Source organism: Zingiber officinale, chromosome 8B, assembly GCF_018446385.1.
Source record: "Zingiber officinale cultivar Zhangliang chromosome 8B, Zo_v1.1, whole genome shotgun sequence".
Lineage (NCBI taxonomy): Eukaryota > Viridiplantae > Streptophyta > Magnoliopsida > Zingiberales > Zingiberaceae > Zingiber > Zingiber officinale.
The window spans coordinates 4,026,034-4,045,722 of record NC_056001.1 but is presented as its reverse complement, the minus strand read 5'-3'; the positions used below and the strand labels follow the sequence as shown (position 1 = coordinate 4,045,722).

General features: G+C 44.6%; 2 protein-coding genes across 3 annotated transcripts; one reads left to right on the top strand and one right to left on the bottom strand.

The window, feature by feature from the left end:
- The first annotated feature begins 2,493 nt into the window (after positions 1 to 2,493).
- Positions 2,494 to 9,134, top strand: LOC122015032 (glycine dehydrogenase (decarboxylating), mitochondrial-like). 2 transcript variants are annotated; one of them, XM_042571668.1, is made up of 16 exons: positions 2,494 to 2,897; positions 2,992 to 4,241; positions 4,370 to 4,615; positions 4,718 to 4,795; positions 4,860 to 4,960; positions 5,063 to 5,258; positions 5,329 to 5,454; positions 5,545 to 5,730; positions 6,128 to 6,241; positions 6,673 to 6,825; positions 7,374 to 7,562; positions 7,798 to 7,875; positions 8,106 to 8,231; positions 8,303 to 8,401; positions 8,562 to 8,679; positions 8,780 to 9,134. In XM_042571668.1, the coding sequence occupies exons 2-16, from the start codon at positions 3,027 to 3,029 to the stop codon at positions 8,878 to 8,880; spliced, it is 3,126 nt and encodes a 1,041-aa protein (XP_042427602.1). In that variant the 5' UTR covers positions 2,494 to 2,897; positions 2,992 to 3,026; the 3' UTR covers positions 8,881 to 9,134. The 2 variants fall into 2 exon arrangements, with proteins under 2 accessions (XP_042427602.1, XP_042427601.1); XM_042571667.1 differs by having other exon boundaries at positions 2,495 to 2,897; positions 3,019 to 4,241.
- A 2,101-nt stretch (positions 9,135 to 11,235) lies between these two features.
- LOC122016009 (cytidine deaminase 1-like) lies at positions 11,236 to 12,756 on the bottom strand. The gene has a single exon (XM_042573140.1). The coding sequence runs from the start codon at positions 12,709 to 12,711 to the stop codon at positions 11,779 to 11,781; it is 933 nt and encodes a 310-aa protein (XP_042429074.1). The 5' UTR covers positions 12,712 to 12,756; the 3' UTR covers positions 11,236 to 11,778.
- Between the last annotated feature and the right edge of the window lie 6,933 nt (positions 12,757 to 19,689).

The window sequence follows — 19,689 nt, the reverse complement described above, 5'->3', positions numbered from 1 at the left end:
CTAACCGTACCAACACTTTCGGCTAGACTCGAAGGAGAGACTTATAATCCGAGAGGTAATCATAGAGTGTCACTTGGATAAGGAGGCCAACAGTCCTGTTGAGGTGGCGAACAAAGTCAAGGAAGAGCCAAGCCGTGAGTCCATACAAGCTTGATTACTAGTAGCTCTCGAGTCTATGGCTCTCCCGACCTAGGGTTGTTCATCCCCAAGCTACCCCTGACTTGACGACATCTCAACTTCATGGCATTCCCGATCTCGGATCGTTAGTCTTTGAGCTACCTCCATGCGGATCTCATGATTTTAGACTATTTCACAAAGTAGATAATGATCATGCAGATCTCGAAATTTTAGACTATTACAAGAAGTAGATAATGATTGTGCGGATCTTTGGATTTCAGACTATTTCAGGAAATAAATAATAATCGTGTGGATCTGAAGACACATGGAGAACATAGGAAACAATCATCGCTCTATAAAAGGTAGCCCGACCTTATGGGCTTAGGTACGCGAATACATGTATCCAAAATCCTAAACATCTCCTTTTCGTTCTTCTTCTTCCACCTCCACTAACAACTAACTTGAGCGTCCGAGTGGTTACACCAGGGAACTCCTAAACTCCTAAATGTCATTATAACTCTTTTTCTTTCATCTTCTTCTATCCAGGTTCCAACAAATCTCTCCACCAATTCTCGTTTCACTAAGTGATTGACGACTAAGATGATTTCTATACATATTCACTGGTAGTTCGTTTGTCGATGTTTTTAAACATGATCATAGTGTAATAAAAAATTTTATTTAACTTAGATCAAATTTGTTTAATATTAATATAGTATTTTTTTTATCAAAATTACTAAACTTGTACTAATTTTGGTCTAGGTTAAATATTTTTAAATAAGATTATTATTTATACTAATAATTAAACAAAATTGATATATATATATATATATATATATATACAGTTTTATACTACGGACTCTATCCTGCGGATTGTTACGGACCAACTGCCATGTCATATTATTTTATTTTTTTAATTAAATATTCTCTTTCTTAATTTTTTTTCTTCTTCTCGCTGTAACGAAGCCCACGCCTCGTCGCCGCTGGCCACCCGCTTGACCACTGCCTCCTGACGCGTCGGAATCCGGCCGCGATCCCGTCGGATTCCGGTCACGATCGCTTCCGGAATTCGGAGCGGTCGCGACCGGACTCCGGACGCTATCGCGACTGGACGCTCGCGACTGGATGCTCGGGACTGGACGCGATCGTGCCAGATTTTGACGAGATCGCGGCTGGATTCTGGCGCGATCGTGGCCGGAATCCGGCGGGATCTCAGCCGGATTCTGGACGCGATCGCGCCAGATTCCGGCCACGATCGCGTCGGAATCCGGCCGCGATCTCGCCGAAATTTGGCACGATTGTGTCCAGTCGCGATAGCGTCCGGAGCCCGGCCGCGATCCCCAACGAGTTCACCCTTGGACTATAGTGTGGGTGGGTCTAGGCGGTGGGCAGATGGTCGGTGGCAGGGCGGGTGGTGGGCGCGCGAGGAGGTGCGGTGAGCACAGTGAGCAGTGAGAACCAATTGTTTCGGCGAGAACGAAGAGGAAAAAAAAAAGAAGAAAAAGTTACATTTAAAAAATTAAAAAGAAAATGACATGACAAGTCCGTAACAATCCGTAGGAAATAATCCGCATCATAACAATCCTCTATATATATATATATATATATATATATATATATATATATATATATATATATATATATATATATATATATATATATTCTTAGGTTCATCTAACCATATAGGTTATAATTTAAGTTAAGCCAAACAATCAGAGGTCATCGATGGTTGGATAAATTATATGGCACTGACAAGTGGACGCGTCTACTACTTACTATTGACGGCCTCTAATTACTTGGTTCAACCCAAATTATACATAAGTGGAAAGGTAAATTGAGAAAAGATCATGATGAATTTTAGTCGAAATCTGATCGTAATTTAATGTGTATATATCCTTTTAGCGAGTTAACCATCAAAGAAGACTTTCTTTTTTTAACTTAATTTTGAATTAACTCATGTTCCATATTTTTCTCGTTTTTATATTTGATCTTTAAACTTTAATCTTTATATATATATTCCACCTACTTAAAAGACCGTTTAATTGGTATCCACTAATGGACCTACAGCAGTCACCAGTTGCACTCTTTTTATCAAGCCGTAAAATAAAGAATTTAAATGCCTTGGAACGAGACATCGCAGCGACTCCAAGATTCCCAAAGATTCCTTTCCATGCGCGGGGCGGTTGGTGAGAAAAAGAGAGAGACTTGGCCTTGCATTATCCCCGAGTCACCCGGGCCAATCGAACCCGATGTAGACGGCCCTTGCATTCCGGTTCGAATCCCCACCCGAACCGCTTCGCTTGCCGGGCTAATTCCTGCCTCACACGCACCCTTCTTCCCCTTCCTCCTGCGACCCTCGTTAAAGCGATACAGCCACGGGACGGGATCCGCCGCATCTGACCACTCTCACACGTTCGTCTATCGCATCGGGCAGATAACAACAGAGAAGCCAATGCAAGCATCGAGCTCGCGATTCAATCCGCGCCAGATTCCAACGTCACCTTCATCGCCATTGGTTCTCCTGTAGCCATCCAAGAGATCGGTGTCCACCTACCCCCTCGCCTACTCTTGACGAAGAAAATGGAATCCTAGATCTGGATCTGGATAACCAATCACCAAACCTCAATCTATCGCTTCTCACCAACCTAAAGTAGTGTGTCCTGTGTAATTGAAGCACTTTGGCGGAGCGACAGCGACTCGATCGAGGAGGAGCCGGAGGATTGCTGGAAGAGTCGTCTCTACATTACTCTTCGATCCCCTTTCCTCGCCTCCTCTCTGACACAGTAAGAGCGGAGTTGAATAGATTTGTTTTAAAAGCGTGGTTTGTGGTGGTCTGCGTAGGAGAAGGATTTTATTTTTTTGGTGTTTGTTTCAAAGAAGCGATCTGCTTCGGTGTTTGCGCAGGTCGCACAATGGAGCGCGCTCGTAAACTGGCGAGCCAGGCCACCATCCGCCGCGTAATATCGCGCACGTTTCCGTTCTCGGCGATCACGGCGGCCGCCAATCGCAACCTGGCGCCCGCCGCCCTCTTTCCTGTCAGTTGCTTCACCACTTCCCTCTTCCGTGTACCCGCTTCCACCCGTTCCCTGCTCCGCAACGCCCAGATCCGACTTGTCTCGATCGACGCCCTCCGGCCCTCCGATACCTTTCCCCGCCGTCACAACTCCGTCACGCCCCAGGAGCAATCAGCCATGGCTGCTTCCTGCGGCTTCTCGTCGCTCGATGAGCTTATCGACGCAACTGTCCCCGCGTCCATACGCCTTCCAGACATGAAGTTTTACAAGTTCGACGCTGGCCTCACCGAATCGGAGATGATCGCTCACATGAGCCGCCTCGCCGCCAAGAACAAGGTGTTCAAGTCGTTCATCGGGATGGGTTACTACGGCACCTTCGTCCCCAGCGTCATCCTCCGTAATATCATGGAGAACCCGGCTTGGTACACTCAATACACACCCTACCAGGCCGAGATCGCCCAAGGCCGTCTCGAGTCTCTCCTCAACTTCCAGACAATGGTCACCGACCTCACCGCCTTGCCCATGTCGAACGCCTCCCTCCTTGACGAGGGCACCGCTGCTGCCGAGGCCATGGCCATGTGCGATAACATCCAGAGGGGCAAAAGGAAGACATTCTTGGTTGCCTCTAATTGCCATCCCCAAACAATCGACGTCTGCAAGACCAGGGCCGATGGGTTCGGCATCAAGGTCGTCGTAACGGACCTCAAAGATTTTGATTACAACTCAAACGATGTCTGCGGAGTTCTTGTGCAATACCCTGGCACCGAGGGTGAGATCTTGGACTACGGGGAGTTCGTCAAGCACGCTCACGCCCATGGCGTGAAGGTCGTGATGGCAACTGACCTCCTAGCTTTGACGGTTCTGAAGCCACCGGGTGAGTTCGGGGCCGATATTGTCGTTGGATCTGCGCAAAGGTTCGGGGTGCCCATGGGCTACGGTGGTCCGCACGCCGCTTTTCTAGCGACATCACAGGAGTACAAGAGAATGATGCCCGGTAGAATCATCGGCGTCAGTGTCGACTCCACAGGTAAGCCTGCGTTACGCATGGCAATGCAGACTAGGGAACAGCACATTAGGAGAGACAAGGCCACCAGCAACATTTGCACGGCGCAGGTGCAGGAAATGTGTTAATTTTGCTAAACTCAATTTGTTTGTTGATTTGCTTCTCTTTTCTTTTCTTTTTTATTTCTTTTGGAGTGAAGGTTCAAATTCTTATTCGGATTGGAAATTATAACTTCTAGGCATTGCTTGCAAATATGGCCACAATGTATGCGTTGTATCATGGTCCTGAAGGTCTCAAGGAAATCGCTGATAGGGTCCATGGTCTTGCCTGTGACTTTGCACTGGGGCTCAAAAAGCTTGGGACCGTGAATGTTCAAGATCTTCCGTTCTTTGATACTGTGAAAGTCAACTGTTCCAATGCAAAAGCAATTGCTGAAGAAGCTTGCAAGAATGAAATGAACATTCGGGTTGTTGACTCTAATACGGTGAGTGAATTTATGAAAATTTCACTTTATAATGTGTAGTACATGTTGAGTCAAACAGCAGGCTCTGGAACTGTTATAATGCATTGTTTTCTGGAATTTCAGGTAACTGTGGCCTTTGATGAGACTGCCACCCTCGAGGATGTAGATAAGCTGCTCAAAGTTTTTGCTTGTGGCAAACCTGTAAGGCCTACTGTAAACTCGCAGTTGTAATTTCTTGTTAGTGATATAATTGTTTTTTTCTTAGGTCAACTTCACTGCAGAGTCTCTAGCTCCTGAGGTGCAGAGTCGTCTCCCAAAGGGCCTTGTCAGAGAGAGCCCGTACCTTTCACACCCAATCTTCAACTCGTATGCGATTTTTGCTTCTTTTTAGTAAAAACAGCATGCCCGCATGCTTAAGTACTTACCATTCTTTTTTCTTTTTTCTGTTTTCTTTTTTTTGTTCTCCAGCTACCATACAGAGCATGAACTGCTTCGATACATGCACAAGTTACAATCCAAAGATCTATCTTTGTGTCACAGCATGATTCCTCTTGGATCTTGCACAATGAAACTGAATGCTACTGTGGAGATGATGCCAGTGACTTGGCCCAGTTTTGCAAATCTTCACCCATTTGTCCCTGCTGATCAGGCCCGAGGATATCAAGTAAGAAATTTTTTACTACTTACCCATGGAAATTAGGAATTTTGACTAACCTTTTTGATTCTCATATCAGGAAATGTTTAAAGACTTGGGTGAACTTTTGTGCACAGTCACTGGCTTTGATTCTTTCTCATTGCAACCAAATGCTGGTGCTGCCGGAGAGTATGCAGGGCTCATGGTTATCCGTGCTTACCATCTAGTAAGTTATCTAGAATGAGCCTTTGGAATTGAACTTTTGTTATTTGAAAATTGTGTGCCTGATGCTATTTTGACAAAAAAAAAAATGTAGTCAAAAGGAGATAGCCATCGCAATGTTTGCATCATTCCTGTTTCTGCTCATGGAACAAATCCTGCCAGTGCAGCTATGTGTGGAATGAAGATTGTTGCAGTAGGAACTGATTCCAAAGGCAACATCAATATTGAGGAATTAAGAAAAGCAGCTGAGGAACACAAGGATAATTTGGCTGCTCTTATGGTGAGATGGAAATCATTGGACTGCATGATGTTCTTGCCTTAGAATTATGGTGCACTAATTCCAACATTTTATCTCCATGACAATATGTCTTCTTTTGCTTAAAGGTGGCCGGAGCAAGCTTTCCTTTGAATTGACATGTTTGTAAAATTATATGGTAGTCATTTTTATTTTATTTTTCAAATCTCATACAATAGCACTGATGTAAGACCAACTTGCCTCAAGGTGACTGCCATAAACATTAGAGCATGAACCATGTAAAGGATTGGTTATGTTTTCAAGTACATATTACCTAATCAAAAAATAGGCTAGGATTGTATATCCCCTGTTGAACAGAATAGGTATAACAGAGAATTATTGAATGATTTATCACTTTCAATACTTCTTCCTGTCTCCTCAGGTTACCTACCCATCAACTCATGGAGTCTATGAAGAAGGCATTGATGAGATATGCAATATTATTCATCAAAATGGAGGGCAAGTTTACATGGATGGTGCTAACATGAATGCACAGGTTAGTAATTGCATGTTGTTAAAGTATTTGAAACAATGTAACTGTTGGCTTTTGTTCTATGCAAAGTGAATGGTGGTTGTATTAGCTGAATCCTGGTAAAGTAGTTAGGATTGTTGATATCAGTTAGGAGGACGATGAAATAGCCTGCCTAGTATTTTCCAGTTTGCTAATGCCACACAAGTTTTGCTTAAGATATACTTTCTGATGGTTAATTGATTATTCGATACTATTTTTCCAAACAAAATTTGACAGTTCTGCCTATATTGAAGTGGAAAATTTATCTTAGCTACAAATTTGAACATCCTTAATAAGTAGATGATCTGTCTGGGCTTTTGGTCAGTCGGATGTTGAGTTGGAGTTCGGAGTTGTTTTAGGTATTGAAGATTGGATGAAGTTGCCTCTTGGAGAGTTGACTTTTGCATATTTTTCAGGTTGGCCTTACAAGCCCTGGCTTCATTGGAGCAGATGTCTGTCACCTTAACCTGCACAAGACATTCTGTATTCCACATGGTGGAGGTGGTCCAGGAATGGGCCCTATTGGTGTGAAGAAGCACTTGGCACCGTTCTTGCCATCACATCCTGTGGTATGATACTGCATATTTGCTAAATCTGTGTGTTTAGAACTTAGGGCAGCATCTAATACATGTAACATCTGGTATTATCATAATTTAACATCAAATTATCTTTCACTAGCTGACCATTCTTTTTTCCAGTCTACATTTTGGTATTTTATTTCCCTGCATTAGTATGATTCACTATGGTTCCTTTCATCACTTGTGTACTATCTTTTTTCTATCTTTGTCATACATCTGATCAATTGTGCCTGTTATGCTTTATATTTTGGAAGCTATTATTTTCAGTGTCATATCAGAGTATGAGTTGCTACTTGAGAGACCTAATTAGAGTATCACAGGCCTAATTTTTTTAATTTTGTTATATAAACCTGCTCAAATATTGAATTATGAATAGAAAACTGTGCGAGTGGTTTTTATGATTATCACTATTGTTTCTTTTGTCTTTTTGATTTATAATAAACATGGGGCTTTCTATCGTGTCCTGAGAGAATTTCGTCTATTAAATGGCGTGGGCTACTTTTGGTTGTTACTTTTTTGTTCTTTTTGGTAACTTTCAGGTACCCACTGGTGGGATACCTCCACCTGAGAATGCCCAGCCTCTTGGTACAATTTCGTCAGCACCTTGGGGTTCTGCACTTATTCTGTCAATTTCATATACATATATTGCCATGATGGGCTCTACGGGGTTGACAAATGCTTCAAAAATAGCAATACTAAATGCAAACTACATGGCAAAGCGTTTAGAGGTAATTCAATCTTTTAGTAGGCAGGAGGAGCCTTTTGATGCCTAACAAAAGGGTCTTCTTGTGCCAAAAATGATCATACTGTCTTTTATTCATTCTATCGTATCTAGCAAACTACTCCTGAAACTTTGCTTGTCACCCCAGAGAACAAAGAACGAAAGTATTTTTGATGGTTCTAAAATCGGGTTAATTTCAGCTTCTATTGTTGTTGATTCCTAAAGATTCTACTACTGTGCAGAATTATTATCCCATTCTTTTCCGTGGAGTCAACGGGACTGTCGCCCACGAATTCATTGTAGATTTGAGGGCTTTCAAGGTGCGTGGTACATATTATCTCACACATCATCATATATCCATGTTTTGAGCAATAGAAGACAATCATCAGACTTACATAAATGCAGGGTTATGATTCATTTTCATAAGTTTAAATAAATTTTACCATGCCTAACACAATCCTTGATCTTTTTTATCTAGCTTAGGACCAAAATTGGTATTTTTGCACTTTCTTGTAAGTAATAGTTTCTATGATTTTTTTATTTTCTGCAGATTAGTGCTGGCATAGAGCCTGAAGATGTTGCTAAACGCCTAATGGATTATGGATTCCATGCTCCTACAATGTCTTGGCCAGTGCCAGGGACACTCATGATTGAACCAACAGAAAGTGAAAGCAAGGTACAATCGGGACACTGCTCACAGATTGTCCTCCATAAGCCGTCATTCTGAGAAAATTTGGTTTCTTGCAGGCAGAATTAGATAGATTCTGTGATGCTCTTATCTCTATAAGGGAAGAAATTGCGCAGATTGAGAGTGGCAAAGCTGACATTAACGTCAATGTTCTTAAGGTATGGTACTAGTAGCATAAACTGTTTCGATCTATTTCTGAGACTTCTTTTACAAAATTCACGCAGATTGATTTAGGATGCCTGCTGACTCTTTTAATTGCTATTGTAAAAAAAGAATAATTAAATAAATAAATACGATGACTAACGAATTTAGCCTCAGGGTGCTCCTCATCCTCCATCTCTGCTAATGAGTGACACATGGAACAAACCATACTCAAGGGAGTATGCTGCTTTCCCGGCTTCTTGGCTCCGAGGCGCCAAATTCTGGCCTTCTACAGGTATTTCTCAGAATCACTGATCATCAAGTTTTAGTTTGCTTGGCTGCTTGAACAAATAAGAGGTGGTGTTGATTGTAATGTGCACGGTGATCGATCGCAGGACGTGTCGACAATGTGTATGGCGATCGTAATCTCATCTGTACCCTTCTCCCTGTGGCGCAAATGGCTGAAGAAGCTGCAGCTGCAGCAGCAACTGCATAGGCACATACATCATAATGCTGAATCTTCAGAATCTGGCAACAATAGTCAAATTCCAATTTTTTAAATCCAAAGCGAGAAGGGACAGAACTAATAAACATGATTGTGGCCAGCCTAATCATTGGCTCCAAAAAAAAGCAATGGAATACGTGCCCAAGTCAATCAGATTGCCAAGCTTAAAAAGTAAGGAAATTATTACATTGTCCGTTTAACTATGCTCTCAAAATTTTATTAATATGAAAATGCCCCTTATTTCACTGTCGAATTATCTTCTCACCCTTCTAAATTTACCATTAAGTTGTTTGAAAAGGAGGCAGTTTAAAAATAAACTTGAAATGTTAAAGGAGTATTTTGACTGCAATAAAATTTTAAAAGGTCTTTTTAAAAAGTATTAACCCCGCGCGATATAATTTAGTGCAAAAATTGTTAGCGTCTTGCTATCACACTGGCGTTGGAGCTTGTGGTGTCTTATCCAGACTTTTAAACGTAACGAATTGTAATTATTGTGCAAAAAGGTGGGTCCCGCCGCCCAACAGCCCCTAGGCCTGGTCCTACAGGGATCCTAGGAGGAGGTAAATCAACGGTAAATATTGACCTGGGTAAAACGTGGTATCTCCGGAATTTAACACAGCCGGCCCGTAACGAATTGTAATTATAGTAACATTGATGATGGCTCTTGTGGTGTCTTATTACAATAGCATTTCACTATCCTCTAATATCCTCACAGAAAGCGTGATTTTGAGAGTTGCAAGAAAACAAATGTAAAAGAAAAATCAGATTGATGTCCTATGAAAGTCAGATTGAGCGTATCAGGGCTGCACGCAGGCCTCAGGAGAGAGGAGTAAGTATTACGTGTTATTTCATCAGACGATTAAAAAATTTATTGCTTAACAAATTTAAATTCGCGAACATGAACAAACCAGAAACTATCCGTGAAATATTGCCATGTATTAAGATTAAAATTTCAATACCCGCATTATTTTTGATCTAAACATATTTTGCAGTATCATCACACTATTCCAGAAAACAAACCATCCATGTAATCTAGCAATAAAAAATTTGGAAAAAAAATAAATCCAGAACCACATTTAACAAATTTTTGTACCGTTCTCAAGTCATGAAATTAATCTAGTTGTCCAAACCTTTAATAATCATCAGGAGGCTTGTCAGTCTTCATATTAACAAATTCAGTACATTAAAACTCATTATATTGTCAAGTCTTCACATCGGTCTTCAAGAATCATTGACTTCTCTTTGCAACTAATTTTCAAATATGTAAACACACCTTGTACTTCAAAACGAAAACAATGAGCTAGTGACAGTTTGAAGAACTCTCTCATCTAATACTGGTTCATGTTCTGTCAACTCTTAATCAATATTCTCAAACATGTTTTGGTGAACTCTTTTGTCATCCAGATAATTGTTTAGGAAATGGAAACACCCTTAAGGGATGGGTATCTCCCCCCTTTTCTAGCTTTTCATTGAAAATTAAGCTCTTCTTTCTCTTATCGATTTTTAGGAATAATAGGAATGCCAATACATTAGAATACTCAAGGGTCAATATGGCTTCTTGGCTCTCTCAATACTTAAGAGAGCAGTTTCAATTTAAAAAAAAAAATACTCAAATAACAAATTGTAACACTCTTTTATAGGAAGAGAGCTTGAATAAACAATCAACTACAAATTCTTTGTTTTGCTAGCAAAAAATGTCTTTCTTTTAAACCACTTCTCTTAGCCTTAACATAATTATTCTAATGTATTTTAGACTTAGCAATTGGACCAGGTTGATAATGATATCATTCCACATGTTAGACACTCTCAATTTGACTCTCTTTTTTTGTTAGCAATAAATAATTCAACCAAAGATACTAACAACAAAATATTATAATTTTCACTAATCTGATTTAAATGGAATGATGACGTGAAACTGGCCTATGCTACATGGAAAAGATGAATGTGGACTCTTGGTTACCCAAGTGACTTAGCATAATGACAAAAGTAAAATTAATATTAATTTTAAAAAAAATCCTGTTAATCTAGGAAGCAAGAGTTCCAAACTTGACTAAAATGCATAAACAAAAGAATGTTGGTTAAGACATAGTCCATTGTCCTTTTCCTTTTGGGAAAAAAAAGACATGATTGATTGTGAGTGTTTTCAACATAAAGAAATAAAGCTTTCCTATCATTGTGATTTTGCTAAGGTCGGGTACAACAAACTAACAAAGGCAAAGCATCAACAGCTCTACCCAAAAAGAATTCATATACAACTACTGTTAGTTTCTTTTTGACAGCAAAATCATGCAATTTCCAGCTATTTTCTTTCAGTATAATTAGAATCAGCATGAATAGGAGTAGCATATGATACCTTCCAGGTGACTGAAACAAAGAAACTTCATCAAATCTCAAATTTCACATGGAACAATTAGAGAAAATAACGGAAGCTTGTTGAAGTCCAACAGACCTCTGAATTCTTGCCACCCTTCCAGACAATGTTCTAAAAGACAACCTGGATGCCACTTTGTTCCGGTTGAGCCAAGAACAAAAACAACCAATTATTCCGTCCAAATTACAAAACAATCCTAAGTTTTTACTAACTTGGTTCTGCTTCTAAAGAACAATACTTCAAGATTTATTTATTGAAATTACGTTTATTTCAGAGATTAAAAAAGGATAAAATGCTAGATTTCTGGCAGGAATAATTCATTAATATGGAAGGAAAGATCATGGGTACAAGTATTTTCGGCCTAAGTTAATGAGCAGTTATTTCTTAGCCGTATATACGATTCTATACAGCTGTGGTGGATAAATACCTTTGTGGTGAAAACCAGCAGAGAAGAAGAATGCAAATGCTGCTCAATTTGATCGCGAAATCTGATCGTCCGATTTGATCACCATCGTTCATCAAGACCGGAGACGGTACACTCTGAGATGGGCTCGAGGCGCCACCGCAGCCAGAAAGACCCTCGCCGTCCCTTCGTGCGCCACCGCCGCCGCCTCATTCTCCACCAGCGCCGCCGCCACGATATCCCACCCTTCCTCCCCCGTGCCTCCCCTCGCCGCCACGTATGCAACGATTGCCGCCTGCACTGGCCCTAGACTCGGGTTGTACGCCGCGGACTCCGCGTACGACCCGGCGTACACCTTCCCCTCGCCGTCCGCCACGGCGAACCCGGAGAGGCACCGGCTGTACGGCGCGTGGGAGGCCCTCGCCGCCCCCTCCGCGGCCTCCCTCAGTCGGTCCTCCACCGATCTCCCGACCCCTTTGGACGCTTCCCTGGAAGCCAACGGGTGGAGGAGTCGGGTGTGGTTGTCGTGCGGCTCGAGGAGGAGGGGGAAATCCTTGTGGAGGAGGTCGAGGGGACCGAAGGGGCAGGGTAGGAAATGGGAAAGCGGGCGGAAAGCTGCGGCGTCAGCGTCGGAGGTGACGAGGATATGGATCTCCGACGCGCCGCGGATCTCCTGTAGGAATTGGCGGCAGTGGCCGCATGGGGCGGCGGAGACGGCGATGAAGCGGATGGCGGCCTCGCCGCATGAGGCCGCGTTAGCCACCAGGAACTGCTCAGCGTGGACGGAATGGTGGAGCGGAAGGCCCGGGAACTCCAGGTTCACGCCGAGGTAGATCCGTCCGCTCGATCCCAATCCGACAGCCCCCACACGATAATTGGAGATGGGCGGCCGGGCCAGCCGCTGGGCCGCAGGAACCAGCAAAGGGAGGAGCTCTGCCACAGTGGAGACGCCCCATTCCCGGGCGATGGCGGCCGCCTCGTCGGCCTCGATGACGAAACGGTGGAGGCTAGTCTTTTCGGCCGTCGATCTCACGTGTTTCGGCTCCATTTCGGAGAAAAGGAAGTGTTTTGGAATCGTGACAAACTGAATGAGAGAGGGCAAGGCTGGTCACCCTTTTATGATATGATCCTTAATACATGGATAATGTGGTTCATCCCTGGCACAAGTTAACAACTGTCAGGCTTCAAAATCAAAGTGATCAATGATGGAATATCAAAAAATTGAACGAAGGATAATTACAATGATCGATCGGATGATCAGATCTTGATATGTAAATCAGTCGATGCTCAATACAGAATAATATGACATCAAGGGAGATCACATAACTGGTTTGAAGGGGGAAGATATGTTACTATACAGTCACCGCATAGAAGAACTATGGAGGTCGATAGAGTGGAGGAGTCCTGACCGAGCGGCTGCCTGGTTCGGCCCAACAATGAGACCTGGCCATGGACCAAGTGGAGTCCCGGTCGAGCGGCTATTATTAGAGTGTATATTAAAAACCTAACTTTTGTATAAACATTTATTTAGAAATAAGAATTACATTGGTCAAATGTCTACATTTATAAGTTAAGTGTAGTTATTCAATTAATTTATATTGTAGATAACATGGTGTATAGTGTCGCACACAGAAGATCATGTTATCAATTCCTTATAAATTATAAACAGTAGCTCACGATTAAGATGGAAAGGAACAAACCATTAAAATAATCGTAGTGTAGTTTGATATTAGTTCATCTTAATTATAAAATTACATTAGTACACTCTGAGTGTATTGAGCAGGACCAATTAAGGTAAGTTCTTTTTGTACTGACTACATAAAAGAACAAAACCTTTATTATTATGGAAATGTGTGCTCTTAATCCTGATATAATAACAAGCACATATATCTAGTATTTATTTCTTTGACTTATCAAAGGGTGCGATTTAGTTTGATAAATCAATAGGCCCGATAAGTTGGGAAATGATATTATTTATACCGTGTATGTTATTGATTATAGAAAGAAACTGTGTCCTATTAATCTAGGTTGATGATGCCCCCAAGAGGAGTTCATAAGGATTGTCATGTAAACTCTGCAGGTGGATTTAGTCCGACATGACGATAAGGTTGAGTGATACTACTCTTGGAGCTAGATATTAATTAAGTGAGTTGTCAGTAACTCATTTAATTATTAGACATTCTATATCTTATGATAAAAAGGAACCCAAAATATAATTTGGGATTGGTGCGGTAGTTCAATAATAATTCTTTAGTGGTATGAATTATTATTGACGAAATTAAGTTGAGTGTTAGGGGCGAACACGAGAAGCTTATTTTCATCGGGAGACCAAAATCAATTTCTCCTTTCGGTCCCTATCGTAACCTCTTATTTATAAAGTATTATACTCACTCATACCCACCTTCTTACCCATTCTTATGTGGCTGGCCAAGCTAAAGCTTGGAGCCCAAGCAAGGGCCGACCAAGACATTGCTTGGATGGGATGAAGTGTGGCCATCCCTAGCTTGAGTCCAAGCTTAGGTGGTCGCCCACAATAAAATTAAAAAGATTTTATTTTTTAAAATTTTTCTTATGTGGATATCATGGTTTTAAAACAGAGTTTAAATTTAAATATTTCCTTTTATAGTTTTCTACAAAAGATTAAAAGAAAGGTTTGAAATCTTTCCTTATTTATAGGTGATCCTGTCGGGAAGCTGAGAAGACGAACCTGCCAGTGTGACGTGTCTGGAACGTTGACCGCATCCCCATGACCCGGTTGATGATCTGTCTTCTGTGTTGACCGAGTCGTCAAAAAGTCCTCCAGTCAACAATCCCTGCATCCAGTGACTGGGTCACCCCGATCTCTGGTGCCTCGGTGCTCGAGGCGAATTCCACAAGTATATAAGCAGCTGAATACTAAAATAAATGCAGGAGGGGTACGGTAACGTACCCTGGCCCCGGGGGCGCCCTCGGATAGGTAGATGAGCTGATCGGGATACTGACTGAGTCGTCGCGGCTCTGAATAGTAGATAAATATCCACCAGGAGAGTAGCCGGCTTCGGTGGCTCGAAGCCAGGCGTGATATGGATCCACAAGGCAAAGCACGGTCCGACTACAACCTCGGCTCGCAAGCCGGCATACAACAGCGGCACGTAGGCCGGAATATAACCACGACACGAAGGCCGAACACAATCTCGGCTCGCAGGTCGCAGTATACAAATAGTATGATACCTGAGCACTTGGACGGCGGCTGCCCGGAAGTATCGGCGGCGACCCCCAAAGCCGCCGAGGACGGCAGTAGCCGCGAGAAGCTATGGTAGCCGCTGTAGGTGGCGGCGTGTGTCGGAAGAGGTGACGACAGCCGCTAGAGGGGGCTGTGGTGGTCACTGGGAGTCACTGTAGCGGACGCTGGAGGCGGCGGTGACGGCGTGAGACGCTGGCAGCCATGGCGGGAGGCGTCGGAGTCGAAGGAAAAGGGAGGAGGTGGCTCTAAGGGCGGTCGTCGCCGGTATATATGTCCAGCCGCAGCGGTGAAGGACTAAGGAGAAGTCCATCTTCTCCTTCTCCTAGCAGCGGCGGAAAGATCACACACGAAGCCCTCGAGCTCGATGGCAGCGGAGAGAAGGAGGCAGCTGTGAGTGCCTGTCGCCGGTGGCAGTGCAAGTCCAGCGGTGGGAAGCACTGGAGAGGATTAGGAAGAAAAGTCCTTCCTGTGTGCGGCGACGAGAGCCCCTCTCACGAACCAGCCCAGCCCCCACCTTCTTCTTCCTTTCCCTATGCACGGTGCTCCTTAAAAGCACTCAAACCCTTATCTGAGAAATGACCCAAATGCCCCCTCCCTCATATATTCTAACCTGCATCCGGATCACTAGCCTCCCCCTCAAGTCTAGTCGAAGGAGGCGCAAGTCCGACTGACTGGATAGTCCATCGCAAAGGGCTGAACCTCCCACGATACCAAAGTCAAATTGCTGAACACAATGTACACTGTCACGCGAGCGGTCACTATAATAACGGTGTCGCATGAGATAGCAACGATGCCGAGTGGATCAAGTCGACAACCGGCCCGATGCCGAGCGAACGATAAACATCAAACGAGCGGCAAAACAACAGGCGAGCGACGAGTGCAAGGATAGTATACCAAGCGACATGTTGGACAACGAGTAGACCAAGCGGACGAGCTATGCCTAGCCTGCGACCGCGAAGATGCCGCACGGGTGATCAGCAGGATGTCGATCGGTTGGATAGATGTTGGGCAGACGATGCCGAGCGTGCGACCTAGCTCAAGCGTGTGGCCGAACGGACGGTCAAGCGATATCGGTCGGATGACCGCGAGGGTGCTGACCGAGCAGCCCAGAAGATATTGAACGGGCGATCGTGAAATGTCGACCTGGCAATCGAGTGGTACTGAATGGGACGATGCCGAGTGGCCGCATCACCCGTGAGCTGATCGAAAGTGTAGATCGTGAATCAAAGACGCACGGAAGCGAAAGTCTTTAGCCGAGCGTGCATAGAGCCCGTGAGATATCCTGGTCCGAAACCAGTGAAGACTGCTCGACTCCGAACGGGAGAGATGTAATAACCGAAGCTGGTCCGAGACCAGTGAAGACCACTTGACCCCGAACGGGGGAGATAGATGCTCGCTAAGAATGCTCGACCCCGAACAGGGGAGATAAATGCTCACCAAGAATGTTCGACCCCGAACGGGGGAGATAAAATATATGATAAGCTGGTCTGAGACCAGTGAAGACCACTCGACCCCGAACGGAGGAGATAGAATATCTGAAACTGGTATGATATCAATGATAATCACTCGACCCCGAATGGGGGAGATAAAATATCTGATAAGCCGGTCATTCAACCCCGAACGGGGGAGATACACGCTCTGATACGCTCGACCCCGAACGGGGGAGAAAGGATATCCGATGAGTTGGTCCATGAAGTAGTCTTCAAGCCGGGGTTTTATAGTCGCCGATTCGACTCTAGAGTTTAACATTGGAGCTCGACGGTCTTCCGGCCGGAGGGTTTATAGTCGTCGGTTCGACTCTCGATATTTTCGAGCTCTTCTGTTCGGAGGGTTTATAGTTGTCGGTTCGACTCTCGATATTTAACGTCAGAGCTCGACGGTCTTCCGCCCGGAGGGTTTATAGTCGCCGGTTCGACTCTCGATATTTAACGTCGAAGCTCGACGGTCTTCCGTCCGGAGGGTTTATAGTCGCCGGTTCGACTCTCGATATTTAACGTCGGAGCTCGATGATCTTCGACAATGAGCTTGCAACTCAGATAATATACACCCGGCCGATCGGCGCGGGGTCTTCGACATCGAGCCGGTGGCTCGGATAAAATACGCCTTGCCGATCGGCACAGGGTCTTCGACATCGAGCCAATGGCTCGGATAATATACGCTCGGCCGATCGGCGCGGGGTCTTCGACATCGAGCCGGTGGCTCGGATAATATACGCCCGACCGATCGGCGCGGGGTCTTCGACATCAAGTCGGTGGCTCGGATAATATACGCCCGGCCGATCGAGGCGGGGTCTTCGACATCGAGCCGGTGGCTCGAATAATATACGCTCGGCCGATCGGCGCGGGGTCTTCAACATCGAGCCGGTGGCTCGGATAATATACGCTCGGCCGATCGGCGCGGGGTCTTCGACATCGAGCAGGTGGCTCGGATAATATACGCCCGACCGATCGGCGCGGGGTCTTCGACATCGAGCTGGTGGCTCGGATAATATACGCCCGGCCGATCGGCGCGGGGTCTTTGACATCGAGCCGATGGCTCGGATAATATACGCCCGGCCGATCGGCAAGGGGTTCCTCGATCTAGGAACTAGGGCAACTCATATAACTGCAAGGGAAAGCTAATGTAAAAACTGACCGAGATCATGAGGATGGTAGAATTTTCCGGCGTTGTCCATCTTCACGTTCCAGATCAGGTGCGTTCCCACAGACGACGCCAATTTGATCCTGTCGGGAAGCTGAGAAGATGAACCTGCCGGTGTGACGTGTTTGGAACGTTGACCGCATCCCCATGACCCGGTTGATGATCTGTCTTCTGTGTTGACCGAGTCGTCAAAAAGTCCTCCAGTCAACAATCCCTGCATCCAGTGACCGGGTCACCCCGATCTCTGGTACCTCGGTGCTCGAGGCGAATTCCACAAGTATATAAGTAGCTGAATACTAATAACAGGATAGTAAAATAAATGCAGGAGGGGTACGGTAACGTACCCTGGCCCCGGGGGGCGCCCTCGGATAGGTAGATGAGCTGATCGGGATACTGACTGAGTCGTCGCGGCTCTGAATAGTAGATAAATATCCACCAGGAGAGTAGCCGGCTTCGGTGGCTCGAAGCCGGGCGTGATATGGATCCACAAGGCGAAGCACGGTCCGACTACAACCTCGGCTCGCAAGCCGGCATACAACAGCGGCACGCAGGCCGGAATAGAACCACGGCACGAAGGCCGAACACAATCTCGGCTCGCAGGCCGCAGTATACAAATAGTATGATACCTGAGCACTTGGACGGCGGCTGCCCGAAAGTATCGGCGACGACCCCCGAAGCCGCCGAAGACGGCAGTAGCCGCGAGAAGCTATGGTAGCCGCTGTAGGTGGCGGCGTGTGTCGGAAGAGGTGACGACAGCCGCTAGAGGGGGCTGTGGTGGTCACTGGGAGTCACTGTAGCGGACGCTGGAGGCGGCGGTGACGGCGTGAGACGCTGGCAGCCATGGCGGGTGGCGTCGGAGTCGAAGGAAAAGGGAGGAGGTGGCTCTAAGGGCAGTCGTCGCCGGTAGATATGTCCGGCCGCAGCGGTGAAGGACTAAGGAGAAGTCCATCTTCTCCTTCTCCTAGCAGCGGCGGAAAGATCACACACGAAGCCCTCGAGCTCGATGGCAGCGGAGAGAAGGAGCCAGCTGTGAGTGCCTGTCGCCGGTGGCAGTGCAAATCCAGCGGTGGGAAGCACTGGAGAGGATGAGGAAGAAAAGTCCTTCCTGTGTGCGGCGGCGAGAGCCCCTCTCACGAACCAGCCCAGCCCCCCTTCTTCTTCCTTTCCCTATGCACGGTGCTCCTTAAAAGTACTCAAACCCTTATCTGAGAAATGACCCAAATGCCCCCTCCCTCATATATTCTAACCTGCATCCAGATCAGTAGGTGAAAGGAATATTTTAATTTTTTTGATAAAACTTTCCTTTTTTAACCATCCTTATGATTTAAAAGAGAGTTTTAAAATTAAATATTTCCTATTATAGTTTCTACAAAATCATCCACATATTTTAATAGAGAGATTTTAATTTATAAAATTTCCTTTTATAACCCACCATGAAGAGAAAAATTAATAGAGAAATTTTAATTTTAAAATTTCCGGAAATAAATAAGGAAGTTTTAATTTTTTAAAAAAAACTTTCCTTACTTGGATGATTTAGAGGTGGCAGGCCAAATTAAGTTTGAAAGCGAAATTTTTTATTAATCTTTCCTTTCATTGGCTAAGAGAATAAGGAAGTTTTTATAAAATTTTCCTTATTTACCAAGACCAAGGAATATAAAAGAGAGGGCAGATGTGCCTCACCTCATAACTTATGTTCTAGTTTTCCTCTCTTCTATTTCTTTGGTTGGTGGCCGACCCTTCTCATCCTCTTCCTCTCCTCCTTTTCTTCTTCACTGGTGGCCGGTGGCATCAACTCTCTAGGCGCTTGTTGATGACCCGATTTTTCTTGGAGAAGGAGAGAAAAGAGGTTTTGTTTCTAACATCCCTTGGAGCTTGGTGGTGTGGCCGAAGCTCATCTATTCTTGGAATTCTTGTGGTGGCCGAAACTCACAAGAAGAATAAGGAAGCTTGGGTGGTTCTCGTCTCAGTAGATCGTCGCCCACACGACGTACGAGATAAAAAGGGAATACGGTAGAAGATCAAGAGATTGTTATTTACAAAGAAAGGTATAACTAATAATTTTTATTCCGCATCATACTAATTTTCTTTGTATAATTTTTGAAATACCAAACATAAGAGGCATATGATTATAGGTTTCGAATTTGTGATTCGAGTTTGTGTTTT